This window comes from Manacus candei, unplaced genomic scaffold (assembly GCF_025592945.1).
Source record: "Manacus candei isolate 608988 ecotype Guabito, Panama unplaced genomic scaffold, ASM2559294v1 h1tg000017l, whole genome shotgun sequence".
Lineage (NCBI taxonomy): Eukaryota > Metazoa > Chordata > Aves > Passeriformes > Pipridae > Manacus > Manacus candei.
Window position 1 is genome coordinate 3,189,223 of NW_026138065.1, and position 14,417 is coordinate 3,203,639.

General features: G+C 37.9%; 2 protein-coding genes across 7 annotated transcripts in view; one reads left to right on the forward strand and one right to left on the reverse strand.

Moving 5' to 3' along the window:
• Window positions 1-3,017, forward strand: part of TBCE (tubulin folding cofactor E) — a 53,492-nt gene extending 50,475 nt beyond the window's left edge. For 3 of the 4 annotated variants that reach the window (XM_051783203.1, XM_051783201.1, XM_051783202.1), the window contains exons 16-17: window positions 931-1,022; window positions 1,277-3,017. In XM_051783203.1, the coding sequence (XP_051639163.1) occupies window positions 931-1,022; window positions 1,277-1,369 (185 nt within the window). In that variant the 3' untranslated portion in view covers window positions 1,370-3,017. Of the gene's footprint in view, window positions 1-930; window positions 1,072-1,276 lie in introns of those variants that run through there. The other variant, XR_007903886.1, reaches the window with a different exon arrangement.
• Window positions 1-14,417, reverse strand: part of B3GALNT2 (beta-1,3-N-acetylgalactosaminyltransferase 2) — a 45,528-nt gene that overhangs the window by 13,067 nt on the left and 18,044 nt on the right. The window contains exons 4-12 of one of the 3 annotated variants that reach the window (XM_051783205.1): window positions 14,211-14,404; window positions 13,067-13,162; window positions 9,912-10,022; window positions 9,086-9,167; window positions 7,676-7,859; window positions 5,864-5,989; window positions 3,600-3,759; window positions 3,101-3,157; window positions 2,576-2,732 (exon numbers count right to left, since the gene is read on the reverse strand). In XM_051783205.1, the coding sequence (XP_051639165.1) occupies window positions 2,598-2,732; window positions 3,101-3,157; window positions 3,600-3,759; window positions 5,864-5,989; window positions 7,676-7,859; window positions 9,086-9,167; window positions 9,912-10,022; window positions 13,067-13,162; window positions 14,211-14,404 (1,145 nt within the window). In that variant the 3' untranslated portion in view covers window positions 2,576-2,597. Of the gene's footprint in view, window positions 1-2,307; window positions 2,733-3,100; window positions 3,158-3,599; window positions 3,760-5,863; window positions 5,990-7,675; window positions 7,860-9,085; window positions 9,168-9,911; window positions 10,023-13,066; window positions 13,163-14,210; window positions 14,405-14,417 lie in introns of those variants that run through there. The other 2 variants (XM_051783204.1, XM_051783206.1) reach the window with 2 other exon arrangements.

A 14,417-nucleotide genomic window follows, 5' to 3' on the forward strand; every position in this document is an offset into this window, starting at 1 on the left:
AGTTAGAAATCTAGTTCTATCAAATTTGTATTTTGAAGTTTTAGTGCCTGTAATGAGCCTAGAATGAATAAGACTGTTATAAATCAAGCTGATAATTTGGAAAGATGTGTCAGAATGGAGTCTGAGAGAAAAGACTTAAGCTTTATTCTAAAATAAAAATCACATTTATTATCACAAGTTGCATAAAATCAGATAGATACAGCTTTTACAAAAATGTTTGATAGAAAAATATTTGTCTAAGTACAACATGTGGTATTACAGGAATAACTCGCTATTGCTGTGCCTTTAGATAAAGCTTCAAAAGAAGTGAAAGTTCAACCAAAATATTGAGCATATCTATTGCAAACACAGGTAACTCCTCAGGAACAAACTACATCTACTCATTCAAGATCCATTACAAAAAATATCCCTTACTGTTACTGACTTCATTATATGAACAACTCTGCTGACAATTTGTTTGGGACCAATAATATTACACCATTCCTAAGAATGGCACTAGTTCCACAGTGACATTCACTTACTTGTGCTGGGAAAGCCAATTCCTGGTAATGAAAACTTCAAGGAACAGTTGCCAGATGCAAGTAGTCAGAACCTGACTGGTATGTGTCCCAAAGGTCACTTAGTTTAGCATGGAGAAATACAAACTCAAAAATGGTAAGTTATGAAGCCGTAACACTTTAATTTGGTATATGGGATCAAAGCACTTAAACTGCAGTAGCATATCCTGCTGTATCCATCACAGATTAAAGAATTTTCAATTTGATATTAGCAGTTACGATTTTAGATACTGAAGATGTTATTGCAGTGTTAGAACTGAAGCAGCAATACAGCCTTTCACTGTTGCTATAAGCAAGTGAAACACTGGTACTTAGCTACAGCTCAGTGGCAGCAGCATTTTTCTAATAACTTTTCTTTCTTTCCCCCTGACAGAGTCTATGACTATTCAGAAGGTCAAAGGACTGCTCTATCGCCTATTTAAAATTCCTGGGTCAGAAATGAAACTGTCCTACGAAAGTTCTAAAGTAAGTTAAAAATGGGTAATTCTGCAACAAAATACTTCATGCTGCTAAAGGTCAATAGCATGTTCTAAAATACTACCTAAGGAAATTCATTTTACTTCAGGAGGGCAGTCTTCATGCTGTAATTTAGGACCTAATTTCATTCCTGTAATGTGACAGATTCTCCCTGACTGCAGTTGCCTGATGTGTATTTGGTTTACATGAAGGGATTTCAGTTTAAGTCTGATAGGGGTTTTTTTTCTCCTTTCTTATTCTAGCTGGAAGGAAAAGAAGTTGAACTAGACAATGACTTAAAGCCTTTGCAGTTTTACTCAATAGAAAGTGGAGACTGTGTGTTAGTACGGTGGTAAGAAGGGACTCTTGCTAGACTGAAGGAAAAGCCGACACAGGAGCTGCAGAAGAGTGACAGAGTGGCCGCAGGCAGTATGGACAGCCTGTGCCTGAACACACCTGTGGGCGAATACGAGTTTCACACCTGGCACCAGAGGGCTGTACAACTGTACTTTCAGCTCCTCAACTCAGTCATCAGCCTCCCTGAAAGCATCTGCTCATTTCTCTTACTTGAGAGATACCAAATAGTACTTAAATGCTTTAATTAAATAAAACTCAAGGTAACCTTTCTGCCTTCCCACTGCAGCAGTGAGAATTTGTTTTACTGAACCGAGTACAGGGTTTAGTTGTGATCTCTTTGCTTACAAGACAAGATTAGTGCTGCACTGAGAGGCTACTTGTTCTTTGTTTTCACCTACATCCAGCAACCTTAAAGCAAATGAAACCCAGCAGTAATTTTAGAAGTACCTACACAGCCTTAGACTATTAAAAGTCAAAATCTGACAGACCTTTATTCTACCCTACAGTGTTAACATACCATAGTATAAATAAGTTCTCAGCACACTGCAAGGCAATGCTACTTATTTTACATTCTTTAGTGTGCTCGTCCTCAATCTTACTTTACTTTCCACTGTGTAACCTCAGACTCATATCTAATAACACAGTGAGTTCTCAGAAATCCCTCCTAAGTTTGCAGTACTTGAAGATTTGGTATAAGCAAACTTTGATCCTGTTTTTATCTAAAATGGCAATGGTATAAACAAAGTAAGTGTAAATCCTAACCCCCATTGCTGTCCCAGCCCCTGCACAGATGAGGGCAACCCTTCAGACAGCACAGAACCTGCTGCAGCAAGACTTACCGGATGCCCTGGTGCTGAGCACAGCTCTCCACTGGATCCTGGTACTGCTCTATACTCAGTTAAATCAGTAATTCTTTAATTTACAAAAGACAGGCTAGTTGGCATTCTTAAGTGCATTTATTAATTACAAGTAGGTCTTTACCTTTATATAAAAAGGAAATTTTTTTATCTTAAGCATTTTGGTTTTTGTCAGATCAATCTATACTATAGAAAATGAATAGTATCAGTCCACTTCTAGTTATCAAAAGGGATGTGCAAATATTGTTATGCTTAAGTTGAAACCCAACATTAAAAGGTACCTTAATATTTCTTATTGTTCCTGGAATAAATCAAAATGTACACTTTTCCATGATCATTATACACTACCCTGTTTTCCAAGGCAAGTCCATCATCTTTCCTCACATCTACATGGATCTCCACACAGTTCCTTTAATCTCCACAGCTCTTTCAGTTCCTGGGGAGAGTACTGGGGGGAAGACAGCATGCCACTCTCACATGTCTTCTCACACAACCAAAGACCATCCTGTTAGAGAGAGAACCATTTCAACAGTTTTTCTTACAAACGATTTAGTCCCCAGGAATTTTCACTTTCAAGAATCGAGTGTTCTTTGTTTACAGCAACAAACTTTGCACACAAAGGTCCCCAAATGATCTGCTCGACCTAATCAGAGAACCTGAGAGGTAGGGATGGCATCTGCAGGTGGTTTGTGGGGGTTTTGTGGTTTATCTTTGAAATACATCTTCAAATTTTGGTGTTTTTTTTTTTCCTCTGGATTTTAATTCAATGGTTGTTTCAATTTCTTTTTAAAAAGAAAACATTTCCCCTATTTTATGCTACTTGGAACAGGCATGTTCTCTTTCTGTAAGATCAGACAATTCCTTCAGACTTACTTGATATCGCTTGGGTCCTACAGCTGCCATCCAGATGCCCATGCTTACATCTTCACCCTGAGATGACACATTAAAATAAAAAATACAGATATTAGCATCAGGAAAGCATAAAGCATGACTTGGTGACCTGGAATAAGTTGCATCATCTACCAGCAGTAATGAATGGTAGCTACAAAAACCTATGTCTGACTATGTTAGGGCTATTAAATTAATCCTCCCAGCTTTCTTGTGTTAATACATTGTTCTTAGAAGAACAGAGTACAGAAACAAAGATTAAGAGCTCCCAAGGTTCTCAGTCCAAAACATCTAACATTTGTGCTTTGACCTAGAACACACACTAAGTGTAGAGACCACAAACATTCCAAAGCCATCATTAGCCAGGAGAACCCAACACTAATACTTGAGCAATGTTCTTTCCAACTCATTCAATCACTAAAAAAATCACTAAACTGTGTCAAGACCAGTTTAAGATAGTCAACCTGAACCAACTCTTTATTACCTGGTACGTCTTTAACCTTTCAGAGTTGCTTGCCAGCCACTGAACAATGTCTTTGGAGATGACATAGCCGGACCCACAAGCAAAGGCTGGATATGCAGGACTTGGATACTCCAGCTCTTGCCATTTCCCAGTTCGATCAACTGCCCAATTTAGTCTGAAACTGAAGAGCATGTTAGGTATGAGATGATTATAGAGAGCCCTCTGTGGAACCTATGAACATTGCTAACAATTGTAAGTAATGTTGACAACAAACAGTACTAAGAGGAAGAAGTAGAAGGTGATCCTAATTATAGTTCCTAGCCTCATTTCTCTAGGGCACACATCTAATTGAACACAAGTACTTAAATCATAACTATTGTTTGGTGTCAATCTTGGGTAATAAGAGAAAGTTCTCAGAACAAAAACCAATATTGACACAGTCAGGTCTTCAGCATGCTGCACCTTGCTGCTGGGTTTTGATCCAGGAAAGCACATGCATCCTTACCTATGTTCTGTAACAGGCACATCTGTGTCCTGTTAATTAATCCCTTTCATTAATCAACATGACACAAAGTCAGTGCCTCCAGCAGGCATGGCGATACAGTGATGTTACATAACCCATTTTCCTGATAAAACTAGTGGCTGCTTAAAAACCAGGAAGCAATATGTACCTTCTCTAAGCCTTTTTCCAAATGAAACTCCACAAAGCGGATGTTCAAAGGCTGCCATCACTGAATTACAAAAAAACCTTCCTGGTAGTGGTGTCCTCTAAGGAAGACTTTATTCACTACCAGAGGCCTGCAGAAAGCCAGTAGTGCTCTGTCTGCAGTCTCTCCAGACAAACTCCCAGCCCCGGGCAGCATGGCAGAGCTCACTGCCACACCGTGTGGCACTATGGACCCTGTCAAACAGCCATGTGAGGCAGAGAGAAGCATCCTGCTTTTCCTTTTTGGGAACAGGCTGGTATTGCACTCCCCTGGCCTTACAAATACTTCATGCACTCATAGCTAAGTGGCATTAACTGTGTCAATGCAGCAGGTTCTCCCCATTTTACAAACAGGTTCAGCATTGCTGAGTTCAGTCATGAGCACAGCAGCTGAAAGCTTTAGTGAGCTACTAAGAATTGTCACCTCAGACAACAGCCCTGAAAGGGAGAAATTACAGCTGAGTGGCAGATCTGTTATCAGACTCAGCACATTCTCAGCGTAAGCTGACATGTTAAAGCACCAAAGAGATAGAAGTCACATCTGATACCTCAATTCACTTTAGACTCAGTATTTTCCACTCTTTTGAATCACAGCAGGAAGGGTGCAACCGCCTCCAGACTGAGAAGCACGTGCTTTGATAATTTTATACTTCCATAGTTATTTCAGCATTGTTCTCTACACTTCACACTTGCCTTAGCTGAAGACTGACTATTAGAGAATTTACACGTGAAGATGTCACCCTTACAGATCTTTGAGATAACCACAAGATAGCCAGCTATTTCACACACACTTGACCACACACCTTATTAAATCACTTTATGAGTAAGCAACAGTCAGTACCAGATTTGTCAAGCAAAGCAGCAAAGGCCTGTTTTTCCTCAGTAAGCAGATGGCAACAGGAAGGCCCTTTGTGCCATTATGCTATGTTGACCGTTGTAGTAGTGTAGAGTTTCTGCTATATTGGATGCTATACCAGAGCTGCAATGCATCCCATGAATGGAAAGGAACCTGCAGACTATTTTGATCCTCCTAGTTATTCACAAGTGTAATACAGGCTGGGAAAGTTCACTCAAAAATTCACTGATCAGATCTACTGTCTCAAGCAGCAGCAAAAATGGGTAGCAATGCCTGTCACTCACAGATGTCAAAATAAAGTGCAGACCATAAAGGAAAGTTTGTTTCTCCTGTTCACCCCATCTCCTCAAGCCCACCAGAAAAATCACAAAAGTAATGTTTACAGTTCTTTAGTATGCACGTGCCTTTTAACCTCACTGTGTTGCTGGAATACTTTTATTTACTTAAGTACCATGACAAAGATGTCTATAACACATTTTGAAACTAGCACATTTTGATAATCAGCAAGTTTAACTCACTGTAAAGGCACACTCTGGAAAGTTATTGTAAATTACTAGTTTCTGTCTTCTGAGATTCAAAGTTCTCACATATACAGAAGTCCTGCCTTTTATAACTGGCTTCCTTAGGCAGAAAAGGGGAACCCACATGAAAATAGACTTAAATCACTAAACTGTTCACTAAAGACATGCTATCTCCTAAAGACAAGTTCGGAAAATAACTCACTTCCCCCACCAAATGTTTGGCCTGTCCAATTTTTTCTGCATTATCCTGTTAAAAACAGCCTCCAAATCAATGTAACAGTCGTCGTCCGTCTTCAGCAACAAGTCAAAACTTGTTGATTCAACTGTCCTGCAGCCAAAAAGAAAAGTGATGAGATGCTGAGCAACACACCACAATCTACAGATACGCAATACAAGGTTCTGCAAAAGTTTTTTGGGAAGCAGAGGGAGAAGGAAAAGGGAAGGAACGTCTTTCCTACCCTTGACTTTTACATGTTTTCTCTATCAACCAAGGCTGACTGCTTGTCCTACAGAAAGGAGATGCAGCTGCATCCGAGGATAATCTTACACCATGGACTTGTGCATGAGCTGAAGAAAACAAAGTTTTGTTCTCCAGGACAGATGGTGGATTTATTAATAAATCTGTCTTAAACAGTGTTGACTTCAGGAGGATATGAATCCCTGATGATGATGGCAGCACAGCTGTTAAAAGCCACTGGCTACACGTCAGTAGCCTACTTTCAGGATGAGACAGTCAGTTCAAGGTAATGAGAAGGTTGTAGGTTTTACCAAACATCTGTGGAAGCAACTCCGTACTTACTCCTTCTCAGTAAAAGCACCCTTCAAATATGAAAAATGTAATCTTTAACTGTCTGTAATAGTTGAATGTCTGACACTCACAGAATAACCAAAAAGAGCTTGAGATTTTATAAATCATGGCTGAGTTGGTTACAAACACTGCTTTTAAGGGTAATTTCTCATAACAAGAAAGGCATTTTTAAAGCCTTTTATTACTAAATCTTGAAGTATTGCTAATCTGTAAGAAATGACCACGAAGATCTAAGTCTTGACATTTAAACTCACTTTTAGAACTGAAAGCATGGTTCAGTTTTTCAGTTACATTCATAACCATGAAATTTGTTAAATAAATCCATAATCTTCAAGCAGCTAAACTGAATTCTGGCTAAATTACAACTGTCAGCTATATTTCTTACTCCACAGCAACATCAATTAATTGAAACGGTTGCCTCAGAGTAACGGAAATAATTGAAAATTAGAGGTAATAACTTATTAGATTCATCACAGACAATGTGTTACACTATGAAAAATTCTTCCTATAAACCTTCTGCCCCCCCCCCCTTTCAAGTTTCCCGTCTTTCCCTGCAACTCAGCACTGGTGCAGCCACATCTAGATTACAGTGTGCAGTCTTAGACTCTTCAGTACAAGAGGGACATGGACATACTGGGTGGAGAGTCCAGCAAGGGCCATCAAGATGATTAAGGGGCTGAAGTATCTCTCCAATGAGGAAAGGTGAGAGAGCTGAGACTGTTCAGCCTGAAGAAGAAAAGGCTTGGAGAGAGCTCATTGATGTATAAATACCTGAAGGGAGGGTGTAAAGAGGTGGAGCCAAGCTCTTTTCAGTGGTGTCCAGGACAAGAGGCAATGGCCACAAACTGAAACACTGAGTTAAGTACACAAACTGGCCAAAAGCCATCCTTTGAAAGACTAAAACTGCTAGTTTTCAGTTAGATACAAATTAAAAGAAATTACAAGGAGACATGACAATTTTCACACCTGGACTCTTAGGGCAGAAGCCTGTCCTGCCAGCTCATGCTTACTTGAAGCACCAATGGTCAGCATTCAAGACTATAGGTGTTGTTATTTTACTCACTACATGCACCCAAAAATGTGAGAGAGAAATACAACTTGATGAAGTAAATCACATAAGGCATATATTTCATGGAACCTATGCTAGATCATCTTGCACTACAGACAGCAACATTCTGAACAGAAAACACTTTATTTTCAACTTACCATCGGTAGAAGTTCAGCAGTTTGGTGGGAACATTTCTGTAAGTGTCAATAACATCTACAAAAACAATATCATCATAGGTACTGCTTTCTTCCTTCAATAAAGTATCTTCTTTTTCAAGGTTTTTTATGTGACTTGTAAACCTTTCCGGGCGAGTATGGAGGTTTTGTAAAAGAGCATCACCTTCTGAAAGAAACAACACCCATCATTAAATAAAGATGCATATCTACATACTATTTCACGTGTTTCTCTTCGATCATACACAATCTACTGACAAAATTAATCTGAAGAAACATTCAAATTAACAGGGTTATGAAATTCCTGCAATTAATTTTAAAATTTTTATGAAATGGTAAAAGTTGCAGAACAACAAGGAAATGTATTTTTGTATAAGTCTTGCACAGAAAGTTTCAAATAAAAGGAATTCTCTTCCTTTTCAGTAATAAAATAATTCAACTTTTTAAGGTTCTTTAATATAAAGAGCAGTCAGGGACTTTACTATTACTTTTACCATAAAAAGGCTACTGTTATACACTTACTTGTATTATACAGTATTATAACGTTAATTACATACTTAATTACTCCTAAGTATATATATCTAGCATAAAAATAAAACAAAACAACAAACAAACCAAAAATCCTATGCTAAATATAATCGAATAGACATTGCTTTGATGTAGCACAGATGGTCCCTGCTGAACCAAATCTCATAACTGACTGCAGGTTAAAGCTAGAAAAATATTGCAGGTAAGGAGATTGTGGTACTGAAGAGCTGTTTGACAAACAAGATGGAAGACCTTTAGTACACACCTCAATTTAGGCTCCTACACAGATGACAGGACAACAGGACTGCCCAATTATATCTGTGAGGCCTAGCTATAAAAACACAAGAATAGCACTCTGAAAGTCACTGCTTATGTTGGGTATGATGGATCAGTAAGAACACTTAGACATTAGTAAAGGCTCCTATAGAGTCTCTGGACATTCTCCTGAAATAGGTGTAAAACAAAGGATGGAAAAGCTGGCTTTGTTAGGTATTTGTCAGTATTAAACATACAGTATATCTAACAGCAGCAGCACTGGAAAAAATGTGAAAAATATCAGGGAAGGATTTCATTGCACAACATTTTTTAACTTAATTTTGGATAACAAAAAAACAAGAAGAGAAGTCTAGATAAAAAGACAAAGGGATGCAAGTCAAATGGAGTGGCTGACAAAGGGCAAGCAAAGAAACCACATCAGGATATTGACCTTAAGCATTAAAAAAACAGAAAGAAATTAACTGTTTTTACTAAAAGAAAACCTAGGGTGACTAAGTTCACAGAGACAGCACAAACTATACCTCAGAAATGTAATTTAAATTACCTGTTTTATCGTAACATCAAATGCGATGGTTCATTTTGCAGACTTACCTTGAATAGTGTAGATAAAACCACCTGCTATTCCCTCCACACCTTCTGTGAGTTCATGTGGCAGTGACCCTTCCCCTGCCTGCTAGGAACAGATTAGTGGAAAGAAATAGATTAGTTCATCTTGCATTACTGATGTGTTTTTAAGGTGTGAAGTTTTCTGGCAGCTGAGAACAAAACGAATTTAAAGGTCTTCTGGTTTAGGTACCTGCACAATCATAAAATCATAGAATATCCTCAGTTGGAAAGGACCCACAAGGATCACCAAAGTCCAGTTCCTGGGCCTGCACAGGACCACCCCAAGAATCACGCCATGTGCCATGAAAGACTAAGATTTTTAACTGTACAGTTTTGTGGCATTTTTTTGTTTTACCTAAAACTAGTGGAACCTGAAACTTCCAGAAAACTAGTTTTGAAGTTGATAGCAAAATATAAAGTTATTCTGGCTAAATTACAGTGGCACCGCATGTTTAAGCAAGCAATTTTGACAGGAAAAGAAACATGCTGTCAAAAAAAAACCCAACTAGACTTAATTCCATCAACTGGGATTTTAGCACAGGATTTTTGACCCACATTTTGTCATCTCTGATATTGATACTGCTTCACACCTGAGAAAGACAATACGGTGAGATTTACTCCCTCCAAAATAAAAGAAAATGCCACTTACAAGCGTAATTTTTTGCTAGAAGGCAAACTTCCCCTCTAAGACAACAGAAAAACTACTGAAGTAATGATTTACACAAAAAAAACATAGAAAAGTAAAATGCTAAATACTCAAGACTTATAGGAGAAACAAAAACATGGTGGAAGGGAATGTGAAGGGACTCACTGTAATGACTCTGAAAACACCTCCTCCATCGTTCACCATCACTTTATGAAGGTTTCTTGAAATGAGGCCTTGAAGATCCTGGCTCTCCCACACAATGGTACCTTCAAAACTCTGGTAAAAGAGCAAAACACTGTTTTGCAGGTATTCAAAGATTTCAAAGGATGAAAATCAAACAGTTTGGGTCTTCTTTTATTTTAAAATAGTCAACTTCACAAAAGATTTAGCTTGAATGCATGACATCGATGTTCTACTTACACTTCAATAGAAAAAAATTACTCATAAAAGAAATACACCCATGAAACTCAGTAACACATAATCATGCTTTTAAGACTAAACAGGAATCTCTGTATTAGGAACATTACACTTTTAACAGAAGCCTAGTGTAAAAAGCTTTGGCTTTCTAAAATCATCAAGATTGCATTTAAAAGTGATCTAATGAATTTTTAAAAATCAAATATAAAATCCTGCATTACAAAGAGAATACGTTAAAACAGATTTGAAAGTAAGTGCAGCTTTTTAGTTATCTGCTAAACAGAGATCAGAGACTCGATCCTGACACCAGCAAAGCTCAAAGGAAAATACAGCCACCTTTATCCTGGTAAAGGTGTCACAAGCTACTGTAGGAGAGTCACAGAACTCTGGCCTCACATTTTGGCTGATAAAGAAGAAAAAGACAAGTGACTATCTTTAAAATTTTCTGGTTTTACCTGTCAAATTAAGCTATGTCACTCCATGGTTTATATATATATTTGTGTGTGTGTGTGTGTGTGTGTGTAAATTCTTGCATTTAAAAGTACTTCATCTCATCTTTAAACTGATGACCCCTAAGAACATGCAAAGGAACAGGTGGCATGTTGTACAGTAAGAGTACTGGTAGCATTATACTTTTTTATATTTTTTAAGCAATTTTACCCTTATGACAGAGGAGTAAAGAGTAGTTGTAGGGTTATTATACTCCTGACTGCTAGATGAGCACATTCTGTTTCATCTCTCCCAGTTTCATAGGAAACACACTGATAGTTATTATGGGCCTTGAAAGAAAGAAAAAACTTGTTTGTACATGCATCTCTGTTGCTGTAGGAAGTCTGTTTACCTGTACTAACCTCTGATCTCTTCCCCATTTTAGCTTCCTTGTACACTAGAAACCTTCTCCAGAAATTCTCCAGTTATTGACACACTGTTAAAGTCTATATTAGAGTTCAGCTTAATTCTTTGCTTTCCTCTAGAAGTAGGTCTTAACATTTGCAGCAGTCTCAGTATTTAATGACAGCTGTGTATTTCAGAAGTCTCTATTTTTTATAATGCCAGTTTTATAATCTAATAATGGAGCTAGCCAGTGTTTATCAGGCCTGAATTTCATGCTCAATACCTTCTCCTTGTTTGTTTAATTATCTCTCAGTTATCAAAACAAATGGACCATTATTAAAGACTTTTTTTAGCAGCAGGACCTCTGAACACCCTGCACAGTAAAACCTACATGCTCAATTTCTCTGTTTGCAATGACTGTCATTTCCCATTCCAACGTTTTTTGCTGTAGGGACTGGGCTCTAATCACTCTTCAGTGGCTTGTTTACAGACACAACCTTTGGTAAGTTGTTAGTGAACAGGAAAGTCCTTTCACGCCTCAGCAAACAGAAACATTAACATTCTCAGCACTGACTCTTACTGATACTGACTTCGAACGTGTACCAAGAGTCTTACTCAGTTATTACCAGTGAACCTCAGTGCAAGGTGTCCTAAAGCTGCAAGCTATCATTATTTTCCAAGTTGAGAGACTTGTAAGCAAATTTTCTAATGACTTTAGCCTTCAGCTATTCTTATTCCAAGCCACTTAATGAAAGCTGAGGCCTGAAAATGCTTAAAGCAAAACCAGTAGTGGCACACCTGAGACTACATCATCTGTTTTTCCCCATTTAAATTCCAGCCTTGTTGCTGCCAGAGCGCAGTGGCATTTGCAGTGAATACCGAACAGCTGTACTCACATAATGCAGCCCTGCCAAACTCCTTTCCTAATGTTAAACAGTGCTGTGGTTTTTGTTCCTCTAACTACTCCCCATTAGTAACACAGAGTATGCCTAGTACAGAGTCCCATTTTCATGCAAGCGGCCGGTGGCTTTTTGACAAAATAAATGCACTGCTAAGACTTGGCTCTAAGAGCCCCTGTGTGAGTTTTAGTTATCTGCTAGTGGTTCTGCTCTTCTGTGCTTTCAGTCGTTCCAAAGCTGAATGATCGATTCTGTCTTTCACAATCTGGCCTGCCAGATGCTTATTCGAATGCTGCATTTCCCTTCCTTTCCCCAAGACGAGCAGAAAGAGCAGCACTTCAGCTGGAAGATGAATGAAGCTCTTCAGCAGTCTGTATAATCCATTACTTCTTCAAGGTGGAAAGGCAGAGAAGAGATACTGCCTCAGAAACCATTTTATGACAATTAAACAGCTTATTAAATTTACTGCTCACAAACAAGAAGACAGGAACACGTGGGCATCCCCATCTCTTCTGAATCACTGTGTATGGTTCAGCATCCTGAGTATCACAGGAGACTACATGCTGTGCATAAGCCCCATTAATCTACATTACAAACATCATGTTATCCTGTAAGCATTCAGCACGTGACACATATCAGATTAAGGAAGCCCACACAAAGAAATATATGAATACTAATATCCTCTCTCCAAAGGAAATACTTGCCATCTGTCTCTCAGGAAAAATGCAATCATTTATAGCAAAATTACAACTGCCTGGAATTTTAGTATCTCAGAAGTAAGTCTTACAGGGAAAAGGCTCACATGATATACTACCAAATTACTGGGTAACTAATACACTTTTTTAAAAAATAAAATAAACCCTTAATCATTTCAGTATGAAATTAGATTGTCAAAACATATGCACAAAGTACTGCAAGTCATCTGCTCACCCGAAAGGTCTCCTGCCAGCATAAAAACTTGCACAGTATTTAGTTAACACTGCCTAAGATGATAAACCAATCAATCAGCTGCAGATTCCCCTTAAAATGAACAGGTTCCAGAATGAACATTCATTCTTATGGAGCCAGGGGAATAAATGAGGGAATAAACTGGCCCAAATTGTCCATTTTATCAGTCGGTCTGTCCAGATGACTTAAAAGAACTGAAGGCAGTTCTGATGTTCCACATACCTCTGGCAAAATAAACTGCTCTACTGGCTTGTACCACAATCGGTTCACTTGCACTCCACAGCTCGGCGGACTAAAGCGAGCGCTGAAGATCGCTTCCTATGAAAAACAGAAAAAAAAAAAGCAAAATAAAAAAACCCCAAACACCCATTAAAAGTGTTATTATATTACACAGGCCATCAAATGGCTCTTAGATAATAACAAATTGCATAAAGACGCTCCATTGCCAAATTCCAAATCTTCAGAAAACAGTCTCCAAGCTCTCTTATGTTACTAATTTTTCTCCTTCACTGGAAGTAAAAAGCTAATGTAGATAAAATTATTAGACTTTGAACATGTAGAATTCTACCATTTAACAAACATAAACCAGATTACAGTGTAATTTTATTTTTATTACAGCTATTATAAACCAAATTCTTTAAAAGTTCATCATAAAAGTCATACTTAAAATTCTTTCTACTGTAGCACAGCCAGAAGTCTTGAAATTCACCTATTAACTTATTGGTAGAGATAAATGCAATACATCAAACGCAACAATCATACTTAATGATTTTTTTTTCCCTCCAAGTTAGCACTAAGCTATGCTATCAAACCCATAACAGCTTGGGAGTAGGGGAAATTATCAACCAAGTTTGATTATTATCTGTAAATAATATCAGTTTCTAGAAATCTTAAAATGTTTTGCCAGAAGACAGACAAGAAAAAAATTCCAGCTGTCCTGCATCTCTCTGCTTGAAAGCACCAAATGTATGTTTCTGCACGTGTTTTAAATATATTAGTTTATTTTTTATTCCTTAATACATATCAATACTTTAGGATCTCAAATATGATCAAAAAACTGTGCACTGGAATTAGATGTAAGTGCTCTTTCACAAGAGCATTTAGATTAACTCATAGCACTTCACAAATTCCATCTTTTCCTCATCCAGGATGTTTCTCTGCATGTGTGTATATATATATAAACATATATATGAATGAAATAAGAATTTACAATGCAACAGAACAAAAATGTAATTTATACACTTGTCAGTTAAGTACTTCTCTTCTAAATCACCAACCCAGCATGTCACTTTCCGTAAGAATTAAATCCACAATAAAGAGACAACATGCTTTAGTCCACTTTCAAAAGATAGCTACAATACTCTACCTCATGTTCTGCCTGGTACAGTTTTACAGTGATGTTCCTCTGGAATCCCACCCCATCAGCCTCATAAAATACCCCAAGACTGGTAATGACAATGGGGTAAAGTACACGAAAATTCACGCTGACAATTCTGTCTTCAGATAGCACAGAAGGTACATCCTCAGGGAGACTGAATGCTTCGATTTCCTGATTCAAAACTGTATGAAAAGG